Source organism: Aspergillus clavatus, genomic scaffold, assembly GCF_000002715.2.
Source record: "Aspergillus clavatus NRRL 1 1099423829802 genomic scaffold, whole genome shotgun sequence".
Classification (NCBI taxonomy): domain Eukaryota; kingdom Fungi; phylum Ascomycota; class Eurotiomycetes; order Eurotiales; family Aspergillaceae; genus Aspergillus; species Aspergillus clavatus.
In genome coordinates, this window is record NW_001517097.1 from 2,705,630 (window position 1) to 2,722,546 (window position 16,917).

At 48.5% G+C, this 16,917-nt stretch overlaps 8 protein-coding genes across 8 annotated transcripts; 4 read left to right on the forward strand and 4 right to left on the reverse strand.

Moving 5' to 3' along the window:
• Positions 1–1,389: 1,389 nt before the first annotated feature.
• On the forward strand, positions 1,390–2,506 carry ACLA_042570 (zinc-binding alcohol dehydrogenase family protein; the record flags this gene model as incomplete). Its single annotated transcript, XM_001271459.1, has 2 exons — positions 1,390–1,928; positions 1,981–2,506. The coding sequence occupies 2 exons, from the start codon at positions 1,390–1,392 to the stop codon at positions 2,504–2,506; spliced, it is 1,065 nt and encodes a 354-aa protein (XP_001271460.1).
• A 907-nt stretch (positions 2,507–3,413) lies between these two features.
• On the forward strand, positions 3,414–4,756 carry ACLA_042580 (CFEM domain-containing protein; the record flags this gene model as incomplete). The annotated part of the gene is made up of 5 exons (XM_001271460.1): positions 3,414–3,556; positions 3,628–4,006; positions 4,062–4,107; positions 4,287–4,550; positions 4,737–4,756. 5 exons carry the CDS (start codon positions 3,414–3,416, stop codon positions 4,754–4,756), a joined length of 852 nt encoding a protein of 283 aa, XP_001271461.1.
• Positions 4,757–5,770: 1,014 nt separating this feature from the next.
• On the forward strand, positions 5,771–6,649 carry ACLA_042590 (uncharacterized protein; the record flags this gene model as incomplete). The annotated part of the gene is made up of 1 exon (XM_001271461.1): positions 5,771–6,649. One exon carries the CDS (start codon positions 5,771–5,773, stop codon positions 6,647–6,649), a length of 879 nt encoding a protein of 292 aa, XP_001271462.1.
• Positions 6,650–6,883: 234 nt separating this feature from the next.
• On the reverse strand, positions 6,884–9,190 carry ACLA_042600 (DUF4246 domain-containing protein; the record flags this gene model as incomplete). The annotated part of the gene is made up of 1 exon (XM_001271462.1): positions 6,884–9,190. The coding sequence occupies one exon, from the start codon at positions 9,188–9,190 to the stop codon at positions 6,884–6,886; it is 2,307 nt and encodes a 768-aa protein (XP_001271463.1).
• A 2,165-nt stretch (positions 9,191–11,355) lies between these two features.
• ACLA_042610 (uncharacterized protein) lies at positions 11,356–11,667 on the reverse strand (the record flags this gene model as incomplete). Its single annotated transcript, XM_001271463.1, has 3 exons — positions 11,356–11,416; positions 11,486–11,530; positions 11,612–11,667. The coding sequence occupies 3 exons, from the start codon at positions 11,665–11,667 to the stop codon at positions 11,356–11,358; spliced, it is 162 nt and encodes a 53-aa protein (XP_001271464.1).
• Positions 11,668–12,533: 866 nt separating this feature from the next.
• Positions 12,534–14,913, forward strand: ACLA_042620 (transcription factor domain protein; the record flags this gene model as incomplete). Its single annotated transcript, XM_001271464.1, has 4 exons — positions 12,534–12,970; positions 13,035–13,062; positions 13,126–13,632; positions 13,705–14,913. 4 exons carry the CDS (start codon positions 12,534–12,536, stop codon positions 14,911–14,913), a joined length of 2,181 nt encoding a protein of 726 aa, XP_001271465.1.
• A 390-nt stretch (positions 14,914–15,303) lies between these two features.
• ACLA_042630 (uncharacterized protein) lies at positions 15,304–15,758 on the reverse strand (the record flags this gene model as incomplete). Its single annotated transcript, XM_001271465.1, has 2 exons — positions 15,304–15,591; positions 15,642–15,758. The coding sequence occupies 2 exons, from the start codon at positions 15,756–15,758 to the stop codon at positions 15,304–15,306; spliced, it is 405 nt and encodes a 134-aa protein (XP_001271466.1).
• A 254-nt stretch (positions 15,759–16,012) lies between these two features.
• Positions 16,013–16,642, reverse strand: ACLA_042640 (uncharacterized protein; the record flags this gene model as incomplete). Its single annotated transcript, XM_001271466.1, has 1 exon — positions 16,013–16,642. One exon carries the CDS (start codon positions 16,640–16,642, stop codon positions 16,013–16,015), a length of 630 nt encoding a protein of 209 aa, XP_001271467.1.
• Between the last annotated feature and the right edge of the window lie 275 nt (positions 16,643–16,917).

Sequence of the window (16,917 nt, forward strand, 5' to 3'; positions counted from 1 at the left end):
GGGTCCTCTGACTTCGGGTCAAGCCTGGGATTTTTCCCAGCCGGGTTCTGGCCGACTTCCCCAACGCAGAGCAGCAGATGGTTTTGATGTATCATTGCCCCGACTTGAATACAGGATCTTGGAGTTTTGGCCCCGCGTTCAAGACATGGAAACCTGGGGGTTCTGCATCAGGACATTCGTCAATTACGTTGATTATTTCCTGAACACGGGCTCATTGCCACTCGTCAAGCCCTTGGTTGATCGCACTCGGGATATTGATATTCCGCCTCATTTGCGTGAAGCCTACGGGGTTTGCGCTGCATATCGAGCATGCAAACACGCAGAAAAGCCTTTTTACCGCCAACTCCTGACCGCAGGTGTCAATAACGCCAGTCTAAGTGACTTAACGTCCTCAAATTTGCAAGATCAACTGGACCGTATTCAAGCCTTGGTTCTCTACTATATCATATTTTTGGCTAGTGGCATCAGCGATAAGCCGCTCCTTGAACAACTAGACCGTACATTGGCGCAGGATACTGCCGATTTAGAACTAGCAGAACTAGCACGTCGCCAGACAGCCCGAGACAAGGCACACCGTGACCCTCTCTTTTCTGAAAGCCATATGAACGACTGGCTGCTCTGTGAAAGTGCTCGTCAGCTCATCGTGGTTTCTTATCTAGTGCGCGCTGTTTACTCGGTGGTCCACTCTCAGAGATGCGACTTTATCAAATACTTGGCTGGGCTGCCAGTATCCACTAAATCATACATGGCGCTTTGCTGGGAAGATACCATCTATGAAAGGGAACAAAGCTCAGCACGGTCAGTTTCTGGGGTCATTTCATATGATGAATTTGTGAGTGACTGGGAACAAGGAGGAGCTGTTCTTATGGATGACTTTAGGCACCTTTTACTGGTTGCATGCAAAGGGTTAGGCTCTGTGCAGCAACGAACATTACAGGAGCCGATTCTAACCTAAGAATTATAAGTATGACACTTGAAAGCCTTGTGATGCTAGACATAAATTTCATGGCACACCTTATCTTTCAAACTAAAATAGTAATTGGGCCTAAGTGTAATATCTGGCTAAAGGGATGCCCTAGCAAGCTTGGCATAAGCAATGCGGCAAATAGTGGAGTCTGTGGAGGATTATGGATTATGGGTCAAAGTTTAACTCTGTTTATCAGATGTTTTAAGCCACTGCGGGAAAGGGTGGGTCTAGGCGTCTGCTATTGTGGAACACTGTGTCAGGGTTATGTTTACTAAAGCAAAGAGAAGACAATAGACCGTAATCGACAGTGACTCTGCAAAAGATGGCACACATGGAATGCATATAAAGGCGCGTGATAGACGCCCTGAGTTGCATAGCCATCAGATTTAGAGACCTATCTGTTCATTAGAATACTTCTAACCATGCAGTCGTCCCAGGCAGCCGTCATCACCCGATCATTGGGTCATGCTGAATTCATTGCCAACCACCCGATTCCATCCCTCCGCGATGATGACATTCTCATTCGCACCGCCGCTGTGGCCTTGAACCCGATCGATTGGATGCTTTGTGAGAGTACCCCGTCCGTCAATGCGGTCATGGGACATGATTATGCTGGGACCGTCATAGCAGCGGGAAAATCGGTCCGGGAGATGTACAAAAATGGAGATCGCGTGTGTGGACTTGTTAAAGGTGCAGACAACACCCGGCCAGAAAGCGGTACCTACGCGGAATACATCGTGGCAAAAGCGGCGATTCAAATGAGGATCCCAGACGATGTGGCTTTTGAGGATGCAGCCACAGTGGGAGTCGGAGCAACTACAGCTGGGCAGTGTCTGTTTGGACCATCTTGTCTCAAACTGCAATGGCCAGGAAATCAGAGTCATAGCCAGAGTCGAGAGACAATCCTAATATACGGAGGAAGCACAGCCTCAGGAAGTTGGATGATTCAGTTTGCGAAATTGTGAGTCCTTTTCCTTTGCGTTTCGGATGGTATGTTGCTAAGTGTTCAATAGGGCTGGGTACACTGTTCTCACAACATGTTCCGCAAAAAACTTTGACCTAGTCCGCCACTATGGAGCAGATGCAGTCTTTGATTATCATAGCCCTAGGTGTGCCCAAATGATCCGTGAGCACACCAACAGTACCCTGAGGATTGTCTGTGATACTGTGGCAACTCAGGACTCCACATGTATTTGCGAAGAGGTAATCAGTGATGAAGGAGGCCTGTATCATTCCTTACTCCCAGCCCAAATGAGGCGTACCGATGTGAAGATGACTTTTATGAATTGTTGTACCGCAATTGGTGAAGAATTTGAGTACGGGCCAGAATGCATGAAGATCCCTAGCATGCCCTCTGAGTTTGAATTTGCCAAGAGATGGACAGGGATTGTGAGTATACTGTGGTCTCAGGGAAAGCTCAAAACACCAGTTGTTGAAAAGCGTGATGGGGGGCTGAGGAATGTTCTGGACGGCCTGAAAGATTTGAAGAATGGCTCTGTTAGTGGCAGAAAGCTTGTGTATCCTGTTTTGGGTAATTAGGTCATTGATTCATATATCTATCCATCTACTTAGTCTCTCATACAGGGAAGAAGAATATTCCTTCACGATTTGGTAGATGGCATGCATATTAAAGAAGAGAACCATGAGCTGTACTATAGGTTTAAATTAAGAGAAATTCCAAGGAGATATTAACAAGAGCTTAGCACAACAAGATATCTTAAACTGTGTTAATATTAATACGAGGGGGTTAGAGTGAAAAGATAGATAACATAAACAGAGCGCTCGGCGGCGCCTAAAGCATATCTTCTTGCCTCTGGAATCCACTTAAGAATTCCCATGGACCTCAACGCAAAGGACTGAGAGACCGTTCGCGCAGTCAAGAATCTCGACCATATGCGCGACCTTTTGTCCCAAGGGCAAAAGCCAGATGCTTTTGATTTTTGCAAAGCAGCGCATCACGGGGCTCAATGCACAGGAGCAGCAGAAACAGTTGAGATTCTGCCGGATACTGATGCCATTGATCCAAATATTATAGGACTCATTCTCTCTCCCATTCATCGTCCCCTTCCTCGCTATTCTTGTTTCAATATCTCTTGGCTACTCAAACTAATCACTCAAGATGCATCCTATCCCCCGAAATGTTCTCCTTGCGTTAGGAGTCTTACATTTTGTCCTCGGTCAGTTGGAGACAATTGGCGTAGTAACCTCCGGTGTTACCCCAATTGGCTCAACCTCGTCGACGGTCTTGACCCCGTCTTCATTGTCAAGCTCGACGTCGTCGGCATCATTCCCACTTACCACACCCTTACCTGGTACCCAAGCCGATGGGAATCCATTGGTGCTCACCACTGTCTTTACCCAGCCATCAGGATGCAGTGGTGGAATGACCCAAGTGGCATCATGGTCTACCGAACTTTGGCAAAATATTGTCAATCCAGTACCCACTATGACTTTGTCATCCTGCTATCCCAGCCAATTCTACTATAGTGCGGTGGGCACTACTACATTGCCTCCGTACGTTCAGCTGGTCTGTCCCCAGGATTGGGAGACGTATAATGTCACCGACACGTACATCATTTGTTGCCCAGGGTATGCTATGTGTTCCTCGACCCCCAGCTGTCCGCCAGATAGTGCTAACCGAACGGTCACCCATTTCAAAGAGGCTATGGTGTCTATGCGCCCAACTACCAGGACACGGCGCGTCCTGGGCTGGGTGCTGTCTGCACGTCCAGCATCTGGCCAAATGTGTTGATGGACACTACCAGCTACGATTCAACAGGTTCGGCAACCGTCATTCCCACGGTCGCTGGGGATGATGGAGTCCTGGTGTTCGCGACGGCGTTTGATGGAACGAAGGCTACGTCTGTGGGCTCTTCCACTTCTAGTTCCAGTCCCATTTCCCTGTCCTCTCACACTACTAGTACGATTCCTGCGACTACTTCCACCATCCCCGTTACCCCTGTTGTTACGACCACCCCGATTCCTTCGACCACTGGCACCGCTACCCTGACCGCTATCTCCCAACTCCCTACCTGCGGGGTGAGTCCCATCCCTCCTCCCCCTGCATTCTGCTTGCTAAACCCCCCGTCTTCAGCAAACATGCTTCAGCAATATGTTAGCCAAGTACGACGACCTAGGCTGTGAAACTTCCGATCCGTCTTGCCTCTGCCGGACATCAATTTCTACTATGGCATCCGCGACTGTGCCAATGCTGCCTACGGAACTGATGTTGCTAGCACAATCATTTCCTTTGAGAGCGGCTACTGCACGTCAGCCATTGCCGCCAAAACAACATATCCGATTACTACAACTGCATCAGTCCCTGCTAGTGCTTCTGCTAGTCCGACCACAATCTCCGATCTTCCCACTTGCGGCCAAACCTGTTTCAACAACATGCTGGCTCAATACTCATTCCTCGGCTGTAGCAATGAGGATGCCTCGTGTCTGTGTGAGAACATAAACTTTTACTATGGCATCCGGGACTGCTCTAATGCGGCCTGTGGCACTGATGTTGCGACCACCGTCCTTGCCTTTGAAAGCTCCTACTGTGCTTCTGCCACGGCTACTGCCACCCACAAATACGGTGGGTGACACAGTCCCTGGAATCTCAAATTGATCGTTTGTATCTCGTGTTCAAAGTTTGGGGTTGTTGGGGGGGGGGTAGAAAGCGTGTTTTGCACTGGCTTCCTCTTTTCAGCGAGCCTGAGCCCCCTGGTCATGCGCTGCGAAGCTCCGTCGTTATTATAAAGCTATCTGTTCTTTACGCTAGTACTTACGAGCTGCGTGTAATTGTAAATTGGACATAGTACAGTCTGAGAATGAACGTAAGCATGATCAGTGTCTGTCGTATCTCCAACCTTAGCGCACGGCACTATTTCCACCTGTTGGGGAACCGTTCATGGCTTGTCCATGTACCTTCAGGAGACCCATGCACTTCATACCCAACTAATCCTGGTTCCGAATCTAGTGTTGATGTCGAGGTATTTTCTATCGAAGCCCGGCGCCAATCGGCCCTCCCCTTCTCGCTCAGAGCGGGATCTTTTTTTCGAAGACGTTCCTGTACACTAAAGGGATCGCAGGCTAATTTGTGTAGGTGTGGCAGAGGTGTCAAGTACTAAATGCTGACCCTGCGGAACTCCAATTCTGGTAAGAGACCGACGATCAAGTAGTCAAATCAATTCAGGGTCCGAGCCAAGCACTAGCCAAGCACTAACTAGCCAACGTTACTGTCACTCCTTAGTACATGCTCCTAAATCGACTACTCCTGCATGCAATCTCGTGTACCATGTCTTCCACCCGCGTAGCCACTGGCTGTCTTTGATTGCGAGGGAGAATTTCTCGAATCTCCGAATAGCGCCATGGGATTCTCGCTGAAACAAAGATTGGGAGTATACCCGGATTCGTCCTATCTCACCGGAAGAGAATCTGATATTCTAGTGCAAATGACACATGCCGGACAATCGGGATGCAGATTCATTTCTCCTTTTCCTTCCTCTAAGGCATTTGTTATGGTTGAGGGCTGCGAGAACAACCTGATTCGCGCCAGCTCTCGACGTAGCCTGCCTCTGCTTTGTCTTTCTTTCCTTCTTCCGTTTTGTTTATCTGTGCCCTATGGAGATCTCTCTTTTGCCCGCTCTGTCTGCTCCATTCCTTGAATTTTTGCTCTGTATCTATGTTCTCTAGCTGTTATTCTCAATTGTCGCTCTCCATTCTACGCTCCTTATCTTCTCATCAGTCTCGAGTACTCTCCATTTGCCATTTTCTAGCTTTCTAGCCGTTGCTTAGACGTACACCACAGCCATCATGAGATTATTCAATTTCCTTCTCTTATGGTCCTCGATGCTATTCACCCACGTTCTGGCAAATAACGAGGCTGTCCCATATGAACTCCTGCACTTTTACTATGTATACAAGATTGAATGGGACTCTGGAGTCGACAAAACGATCGCCGTGGGATGCGCAGCTGAATACGGCCACATGTGTTATTTTGACGAATTCGCTAAGTTTCTCATTGCGGACAAATGGCGAAACGCGTACCGGCCAAGTGCCGCTGATCATACTCTAACCCCGGACACGTCTGCTGTGACTAGGTTGTTGAGTGGCATCCCCAAGTCTGCCCGGTACAAGCTAGGAATGCTGCTTCCCTATATCACCGTCGAAGACAAGTCATACCCCCGGGTTTTCGAAGAGGTCCTTCGTGCCGCGAATCATGCTCTGGACAAAGGGGACGTAGACAAGGACGATCTACAACAGGCGCTGGCAATGGCCCAGAAAGCCATAGCTGCCCGATCCCAAGACGTCTTTCGGATCCAACAGGACTCCCTCCTGAACCGGATCGGGGCAGCCACCAACAAGTTTGTCCATGTAACCGCGTCGGGGTTTCTTTGGTATGACACCCTCCGCGCGATCGACCAGGCGGTTCGAGATCGTAAACTCACTTCTGTGGAAGGAAACAGAGCCAAAGAGACGATCCGACAGTTCTCTTTGACTTATCAACATGACATCCTCCACGGCGACCCATCCAATATCGTGAGGTCGCTCGCAACTTCGATTACCAGCATGACCCGGGCAATTGAAGAGAGATTCCCCTCGAGTGACGCCTCCTCGCCCCGCGCGCCATCTCCCGAGTGTGCCGACGAGTTCTTTTTCTCTAGCTCGCCCTCGTCCTCGGAATCCGACTAAAAGATTCGTTAACGCAGGGAAAAGTATTTAGATTTCAAAGAATGGGCCCCCGCCCGAACTATATATAGGCAATTTGACCAGGATAGCCCTAGCCCTTGGTGGCGTAATACTCTAGAGTGATTTATTCAATTATTCCGTACACCGATCTCTGTATTACTTCCTTGGGTGCTCCTGCTTCGATTAGTTCCTCATCCCCCCGGCCCGATTATCTCTAGGTGCCTCAGTTGATTCAGTTCAATGAAACTCGGGATAACGTATCGTACCGATCCGTACCATCTCATTCCAACGGTGCTCTTTGAGGAAATCCCTGCGGTGCCGTCTGGCTTCTGGCAACCCCATGGGCCAGCTGTCAGAGCCTTGCATGATCTCATCGACCATCTCTTGGGGCAATCCTGCGGCGGTAAGGTCAGCGCCCACTGCTTCTGCCCACCAATGATGTTGTTGGGGCGGCACGTTGCGTGTGGAGCACACGCGATAGTGAGGGTCGACGAGGTACAGCGTGATGGAACGATAATGCCCAGGGCGGCTCAGATCGGCCAGAGTGAAGGATTCGGCGCGGTGCTCCAGGACGTTAGGAAATGTGATCAATCGCCCCTGCGAGACAGTGACCACACCTTTATCCTGCCAGTTCTTTGTTCCCCAGATATCAATATGAAGGTGACCTGGTGGATAGCCCAGAACCTCCTCCAGTGCTGAAATGCACACCGACGGGCGTTTAGCAAATCGATGGTCCGGACCCCACTGAATTTGCCTCCTTCGCCCTTGCTCGCGATCTTCATTATAGCGATAGAAGCTTTCGTCTAGCTTGGTGTTCTGGCGAAAGGCGACCCGGGGCTCAGTGATGTTGTCGACATCATATGCAAACATGGCCACGGCTACAATGTGCTCGTTGAGTTGGCCTTCCATCTGCCAGTCCGTTCCAGAGTAGATCTGACTGTTGGGGGTGAGCTCGATGTTCTCCATCTTCACGATCACCTGCAGCCCTTGCGTGCGGAAAGTCTCTTGGAGAGTGATCGTATAGGGTTTGTGGGGGGGAGTGACGGGCTCAAAGGGGTGGGAGCCCCAGTCCTTTCTTTCGTGGACCATATCGACTATGGCTTTCTCCTGGTGTTGGCCGCTCTTCCAGTCGTCGTACGAAAACGCGATTCCCGGCTCCGGATGTTTGAAGAACAGTAACCGCTTATACTTATCCGTAATCCACCACCACGGTGACCGCTGTTCGTGCCAGTCGTCCGGGACAGAAACTGGAGTAGCAGATCCATCCTCTGGGAGCTCAAGATACTTCTTTGCGCGTTCCCATAGGTCTGAGTCTTGGGGCGGCAACTCCATGTCTTCTCTCCCCACCACGTCACTAAGCCCCTCCATCCGTCTTTGCGCCCGGAGGTGCTTTGCGCGGCCCTTATCCGTGTTGTCTCCTATGCTGCTCTGGAAGTCTTCTCGGGCTTTGCGGTACAACCTCTTCCGCACTTCGTCTGGGACTTCAAAGGCGAAGAGCCATTCCTGCAGTTCATTCTCCCATTCCACACCGTAGGTGATGATGCGCAGAGGTACAGGCCCCAGCTGGCCCTGATTGAGCACATCATCCCAGCCGCGCTGCCCTTGTACAAGACAATCATTCCATAAAGGGATCACCCGGCCTATGAGCGTCTCAATCGCATGGTAGAGGTCTTGATGCACCGGATGCAGATTATTAATATACGAGGTAATCCGCACCTGCGTCCCTATATCACCTACAAACTCAACCTCACATGGCAGACACTGGTAATTCGGGCTCCATCGGTACGCCTCTTTCTCCCCGTTAGGAGACACCCCGAGCTGCAGCCTGCGCTGCCTCTCAGAAGTCTCCTGCACATAAGCTGTATCTTTCCATCGATCGACATGCGCGGGTGCGACCGTCGCCCCTCGATACGCCGCCAGCACGTTCTCCAGCTTTACTCGGCCTCCCTCCACCAGCACCAGGCTCCGCCCATAAATCAGTGGGAACAAATATGGGTCTACGATACTCAAGACGCGCTTAGACCGCCAATATAGCAAGCCCTGCTCCATCTGTATCCGGAGAACCGGGCGAACCGCCTGTCGGAATGTAGTCCCCAGGGCGCGGAGACTCGGGGTGTCGGACTTGCAGACACAAGATCCCGTGTCAAGCACCCTGATGTGGTCATTCTGGCGGAAATACTTAGCTTTGTCACGCAACTCCTGCACGCACCAGCCCCAGGCCTTTTCACTCATCAGGGAGCTTGTGGCAAAGGCTTCCTCTCGCCAGTGCGAGATGACCGTGTCGTTAAAGACGTCGAGATGCCAGTTTGCGTGATCAGTGAGACGGTTTATTGCTGCTACCATGGCTAGTTCGCGAGCTGTGACTGCGGGAGCCTGTCGCCACTCATTAATGCCATGCGCGAAGCGGGCGTCAGATGGGATCTCATATTCAATTGGGATTCCACTGAAGCCAGGCACACGGAGCAGGCCATTGCCGCGGTTGTCTAACGGGATGGGGACGTGCTTGGATTCGAGATTGTCCGTGCTCTCAGATATATCATCCATGGTAGTGATAAGGTATTGATGTTTGAATGATGGGGTGTTACTTCTGGACTGTTGGGGAAAATGGAAAGTCTGACTCAGAGGAGGGGTACAGTGCCTTAATATATTTTTGAATTACAGCTAAACACACAAGTGGAAAGGACAGTAGGCCTAGATAAGTATGGCTATGTGAATGCCATAGTAACAGCTAAGCCATATTAGTATTCACGAATGAGGCCTAGAGTTATTCAAGTCACATAATTAATTAGTTTATTAGCCAGTCGAGTATCCAAAAGCATATATCATAATCTAGTAGGGACTTATACTAAGCAGTAGGCAATTAGAGTTATATTGGAGTTTTGAAGGTTATTATATATATGGAAACTGAGCCAGGTTTGACCATGGGGACAAATCATATTAGGTCTTTTGCCTCAGTGGTAATAAGATAGCCCAGTATCTAGTTTTGACAGTTTATTTGGCTGGAGTGGATTCATATTATTATTATTAGTGATAGCAACATAAACATACTAGACTTATACCACCAAATATATTATATAGCTTTCCTCTCGTCCCGTAATCTTAAGATGGGAGAACTCGATAAGACTCCTTACTCTAGTTCTAATTATAAGCTGGCTCATTGCAACCTTTTCAAGCTATACTAGGATATTTGAGCTATTATAGCCACTTTATACTATTCTATACTAGATATCCCGATTATTAAGGTGAGCAAGTAGCAAGAGCAACGACACTGCGTTCAAGTCCCGCTTCTGGATGGGATTATCTATATTTGTAGTATGTTACCTTGTTGGTAGTGGCATTCAGGATATGATTGTAGCTATAAGTCAGACTATAATTCCCAGTAATACTATAAGTACTCAGTAATGCTAGTTCTAGTTTCACGCATAAAGACCCCAGCGATGATGATTGCTAATAGAAGTCTATCTAGACAACTAGCAAGAGTAAGGGTATCTATTTATGATAGTATCATTATAAGATCTAGGTGTTGAAAGTTTAGTATATAGATTGCTCTTAAACTCCTTGATAGCCCTTTTCACTGACAGATAGCTACTTTGCAAGAGCAGTTGAATTGTATCCTTAGAGTTAAGTCTGGATCTGAAAAGACTTCCCTAGATTAATCAATTTTTAGAGCTGAGATGTAATAAGAATAGAGCTACGATCAGTGGCAGGGAAGACTAACCTGATATTATATATATCACTAACAGCGCTATCGATGGGAGAGTACTAATTAATGTTGTTAAGGTCTTAAGGATGATTAGCTAGCATGAGTTTCCCTCTAATGCTAGCTGTTATAGTACACTCATAGCCTGTTACTCAACCCCCTTGTTATTAATCACCTCAGTATTCTGTGGCTACTCCGGTAACTAGAGAAAGATAGAACTCAAAGATCATAAGTGCGTGTTTCGATCCTTGCTACTCAGGTAAAATATAGCAGTAAAATCATCTTTGTCATCCTGTATAAAGTGAATCACTAGCTGTCTTTCCTATCCCCCTAAGCCTATGAAGAATCACAACCTTTTATGACTGGGAACTTGTCAGCTTTGAATACTTCTATAGCTTGTCTAGTTCATCTTGCTGTTCTAAGAAAGTTTTAATTATAAGTACAGAAGTCAGGTCTAATGGTACATCAAAGTGGTGAACTATATATACAGAGACTATTTAGTGATCAACTTGAACTAGATATGGTGGATGATGGGTTTAGATTTAGAGTCTCTTGCTATAGCCATCTAGAGTATCTTCTGCTGTTGGAGTACTATTAACTTAATTAATGGAAACGGCCAAGAGAAGCTCCTTCATATAGGCTGCTGCCACAGCTGCCACATATCCCTGCCATTCCTTATTCTTATGTGAGTCAGCATAATCACAAATTCCCTGAATGGCTAGACATGGAAAGTCATTTATGAGTCCTGCTACTTCCATCTCCACACAGTATACCCCCAAGTCCTGAGCTACCTAATCTCGCCGCCTGCCATCTTTCACTACTTGATTGGCAGATCTAATGAGTCTGTAATGGATGACTGGTTCTTGTTACTTTTGTGGGGGTCATGGAAACAGTTTAGATTAATAGAAATTTATACATGTATTGGATGCAACATCATCATATTCCGCTTGGAATAGACAATCCTCTTATGTTGGTCCCGCAAAATATCTAGCCAGAACTCCCAATCCAGTTAGGCTTCCGAGCGGCTAAAAACAGTCATCAGGACGTTGTTCTCCATGAGGTCCCAAAGCCTGTTATAGAGCATTGCATCGCCTTGTTCCTGCGTCATAAGCTTGCTGAGATTTAGCAGGAGCGCTCACTCCCTCTGGAATGGCCTTGGGAGGCTCACTTCCAGGCCCTTGTTACTACATAAGTCAGAGCCTTTACCAATCTGGTTATTAAATTAGGCGCAGAGCTCACCTTAGGGTTTAGACTCCGAGGCTCACCGAAGGGTCATAACACCCAACCATGTTTCATCACTAGGCCGATCATTTTTCCCCATGTTGATTTTGAAAAGCTTAACTTTCCTCTCTTTCCAAATTAATAATTACCTATTCAGCATTCTTCAACTATACTCCTAACCCTTCTCACACATAGCATAAAATGAGTCTTGCTCCCAGGAGTATACCCAGGCTGCTATTCCGAAACTTCACGCACATCTCACCCACTTTTTTCGACGCGTCGCGCGCGTTCAGCGCCAGGTAAGGAGACTGGTATTAGAACAGCTCTCGTCAAACTCTCTCCTCCTCTACTCCACCAGTAAATACCACTTCCAACTTCCTAAGTCAAATGGACAAATACACTCGCCCACCTGCTCAATACACTGCCTTTGCAGCTAGTGACCTGATCCACTAGATTCTCGTCAGAGCCACAAGGCCCATGAGCCGACCCTTGGGGCTGTTAAGTTTGGCACTTGTCGCCAAAAGGGGCTCGGGATAGCCTCTGGATCTGAAGGCCTGCATGACTTGGCTATTGGAAGTGTTGGGGGTGGGCCCGTTCCTACTTCTGATGGCGGGGCGTGCCCCGAGAGCAGCATTGCTAACTATCCACACGCCTTTCCAAAAGGAGTCTGGGATGGGAGTGAGGCTGGAAAGTGCTCCTGATCTGAGAACGCCACTAGCGGTCGCCCCGACGGAATATACCACGACTTGTCACTGTAAGGAATGGAGATTAGTAAAGCCCGACCAGGATGCTCGGAAGATAGAAAAGCCCGGGTCCGACTGGAGGCCTGGGCGAAACGATGCGACCCCGTAGCTTCGACGGCCAAACACACAGTGATGCATGTAATGACCTCCTTCACCTAGAGGGCCCAGTAATCCGTATCACCCCTTTCATCCATTTGGGAACCGTCGAGAAAGAGAAAGAGCCATGTCGGCGCAGAAGTCTCCCGCTATATCCCCCGTCGAGCCCATCCCCGCACGACCCTCGACGAAGCAGACAAAAGTCATGGCGTGCATATTTTGCCAGCAGCGTAAGATCCGGTGTGACCGGGAATTTCCCTGTGTCAACTGTATGAGGGCTTGGGTTCCTTGTGTTCCCGCTGCTGGTCCCCGCCCGCGACGACGTCGGTTCCCTGAACGTGAGCTGCTAGAGCGTGTACGGCGGTATGAAGCTCTCCTTCGGGAGCATCACATCCCGTTCGATCCACTACATCCATCAAGCGTGGAGGTTCCATCCCCGGGCACCAATGAGAAAGATTCCGATGTGGTGGCCGAGACAACCTCAGGTTCCCCTGGGACGGCACCCCATCGATCTCCCAGTGAGAGATCCAGTGTCAAGGGGGAGACGACATCGTATGAGGCGAAGTAAGTGCCCTGGAACACCACTTCTCTATAAAGCTGTGAGGTCGATATAACTAACTGCATGAAGGAACTTCTGGCACTTGATGAATCATATGGTACACTTTTATTCCCCAAGGTCATTCGTTCTTTTTCCCCAGTAAAGCTAAATGTTCATCCAGACACTTGAAAACGAGGGCGAGGATAACAACGGGGAAGGATATAAAAGCAGTTTCTCGCATGATGATGTCCGTGAAACAGCTGTCAAGAAAGCATGGGACGCAGTCTATCCGGGCAGCAACCACAATATCCTCTTTGGGTCTGCCAAGGCCAATCTCAATATTTCAGCTCTGCACCCGAGCCAACTTCACATTGTGAAGGTCTGGCAAATCTACTTGGACAATGTCAATCCACTCTTAAAGGTGACACACACCCCTACACTACAGCCATCCTTGATTGATGCGGCCGGGGATGTCACAAACATCAGTCCCACGTTGGAGGCCCTGATGTTCAGTATCTATTCAGTCTCTATCCTCAGTCTAAGTGACAAGGAGTGCTTCACGACGTTCAAGGCACGGAAGGAAGATCTTTTAAGAGGATATCAATTTGGATGCGAACAGGCTCTATTGAACTGTAGAGTGTTGCAGACCGGGAGTCGGGAGTGTCTCACAGCCTTATTCCTCTATCTGGTAGGGATATCTGAAGCTATTCTCATCAATCTTTTACTTTTTTTTTCCCCATCCTAACACGAGCGAGTGCAGGTTTCTGTCCGACCAGTTATGGACCCTCGGTCTCTTTATTCCATGCTTGGCTCTGCTATCCGCATTGCACAACGTATGGGGCTTGATAACAAGGCGATGTATGCTCAATGCTCTGCTCTGGAAGGGGAGATGCGTCGAAGGCTCTGGTGGTCAATAGTCATTTTCGATAATCGCATCTGTGAAATGTCCCATCACAAAACTACTATGTTAATTCCGACGTGGGATTGTCTTCTTCCTTTGAATGTCAATGACTTTGACATACAGCCAGGGATGAAGGATCTACCTCCAAGTCATGATAAACCCACAGAGGCAGTCTTTGCCGCTGTACGCAGTGAGATGGCGCAGTTCATTCGCTATAGTGCCTTCCATCTGGATTTTACAAGCCCGTCTCTCAAAAGGCTTACGCAGTCCAGCACCGGCGCGGATATTCACCAACTGGAACGATTCGAAAATGACCTTGAGGATAAATACCTCGCGTTCTGCAATCCTGACAACCCCTTGCATTTCATGACACTTTGGACAGCAAGAGGCCAGCTGACCAAGAACCGCCTGATGGAGCACTATTCACGATATGCTTCGGTCCAGCAGACAGACGCCCAGCGGAACAGCGCCCTTGGCTTCGCGTTGCAGATCTTGGAATGTGACACCAAGATCATGACCTCCCCGCTTACCCAGAGGTACCTCTGGCTAGCTCAATTCCACCTCCCCTTCCCCGCCTACCTCCATATCCTCACGGACCTGAAAAAGCGCCCGATAACCAGTCTCGCAGAAAAGGTGTGGACAATCATGAGTGATAACTATGAGGCTCGGTTTGCTAATAAACTGAGCAACCCCGATCCGTTCTTCGACTTCCTTTGCACCCTCGCCCTGCAGGCCTGGGAAGCATGCGAGGCAGTAGCAATGCCTGTGCCAGGGTCCCGACCCCTTCATGGACCACCAATGACGATCCCGCGGATAGTCGCAGATATCAAGCAGACGATGCCGCAATTTGCGCCATCCGATGCCCTCCAGCGTGACTATCCCTTGAATCTGGCCATTGATGACTTTTTCATGTCCATGCCCATGGACTCCGTCGGTCCGGAACTTGGCTACGGACTGGAAGGGCAGGGTCTGCCAGAGGGCGACTTTTTTCAGCCAACAGTAGACGCGAGGATCAATCAGGCCGATTGGACGATGAGTTGGTATCCGAGAGACGGTCGGAACTTGTGAAATCTTAATTGAGAGATGCTGTGCTGAATATACAATCATCTGATTTGGTCTTACGTGAATTTTAAGTTTATGGGTCGTTTCCTTAAACCCTTAATTTGATACCATTAGAGGTTCATGAAAAGAAAAATTACTGGCCATTTACTAAAAATGTCTTCGATCAGTCGCGCATTCTACCTTAAGAAAAAGAGTCACAGGGTCCAACAGTTCCTCAAATCGACCTCTTCTAGCGAGACCCATCGGTCAAGACAGTTATCTCTGAAGCGACTTTCTCCCAGTCTGTTGGCCTGACATCGATGGACCTGATACATTCTATCAGCCACCCCGACAAGTTTCAAACGTTCATGGCCCATTATACTAATCCCGATTGCCCCGTTCGTGACCTTATGGCTATTAGAAAACTCCCACTTTTCCATCTTCATGGCGACGGACATGGGTCACGTCCATAACCTGCCCATCCGCTCCATGAACAGCATGTACCAGCAATCCCCCGACGTAACAAAGGAAACCGACGTCGCCGATCTCCTCTTCTATACGAAAAGTCTGATCGAGTGCATAAACGCCCACCATGACGACGAGGAGGAATACCTCTTTCTGGGGTTCATTGAATACACCGACAGTCCACAGCTCATGGCCTCCAACCAGGTCCAACATGCCGCTTTCCATGGAGGAGTCCAAACTCTGCTAAAATATTGTGCGGATACACCAAAAACTGGTTACGAACATGCTACCTTTGGGGAATCATTGATTCCTTTGCGACGCCGTTCTTCCAACATCTCCACGATGAGATCGGGATCATCCTCGGATTTAAAGAAGTAATCCCGAGTAGAGAAGGTGAGGAATGCCATGTGGTCTTAGAGAATAGAAAGCAGAAACGTTTCCAATAGATCCATATCGACCACTGCGATGGATATGTTTTTCACCTTTTTCCATCCTTTATTTTCTTGGCTGTAATGAGAAGAAGCACAAAAAAAAAAAAAAACCAAGTCTAGTGTACATATTTCTGACTATCTACTGGCAAAATCATCTCCTTCACTCCAGGTTCAAGACGAGAAAGAGAAAAGCAGGGGGAGAAAAATTAATAAAAGAAACAGATTCATGTTCATACGGCCTCACCACCAGCGTTCTTCACCTCATCATTGACAACAGACTTGTCTTGCGTATCCGGTATTGGTTGTTTATCCTTAAGTACACTGGCCCACTCCAGTGTAGCATTTCCCAGGACTGATAATGCAGAAAGAATTAATCCAATCTGAAAAACCGTTCGCAAAGATTCATTATATGCAACCAGAACCGTATTCCTCAGATTCGCAGGGACTGAATCCAGCAATGATGTCGCACCGGATAAGGTAATAAGATCGGGGGAAATGCCTGGGATACCAGATAGCTTGTTCAGCAGCTGATTGGACAGCACGTTCTCGCCAACAGGGACCAGGACTGCGGCACCCAGAAGCTGGCTGAAGAAAATCACAGCTAGGCCAATGGGTACGTCATTCGTGGGGAGAACAGTCTGGGCAGCTAAATTGGACTGCTGGAAGCATAGCCCCATGCCAAATCCGTAAATAATCTGGTAGCCAATCCATTTCGCCTCACTTGTATCCACTTGAAGCATTGTCAGAAGGCCTGATCCAATTGTCATGATACAGGATCCGACAATAGCAAATGGGGTGTAAAAGCCAATTTTAGGGGTGGTGAACCCGCTGGCGAGCGAGCCGACAACTAACGAAAGCATTGTAGGCAGCAGTCGGATGCCGGAGTCAACTGGGGGCGCGCCTTTAATTGATTGGAACCAGATGGGTAAGAAATATACTGTTTTTTTTTTTTTGATTTTGGTCTAGAATTAGTCTGACATGATACTAGCACAGGTACAGTTCTGGCTTACCGATGATATATTGGGAAGATCCGATACATAGGGTTGCCCAGAAACCAAATATGATGCTCCGCTGCTTGAAGATACGCGGGGGAATTGTGGCGGTCCTGCTCAGGAATATTTGGATAGCGACAAAC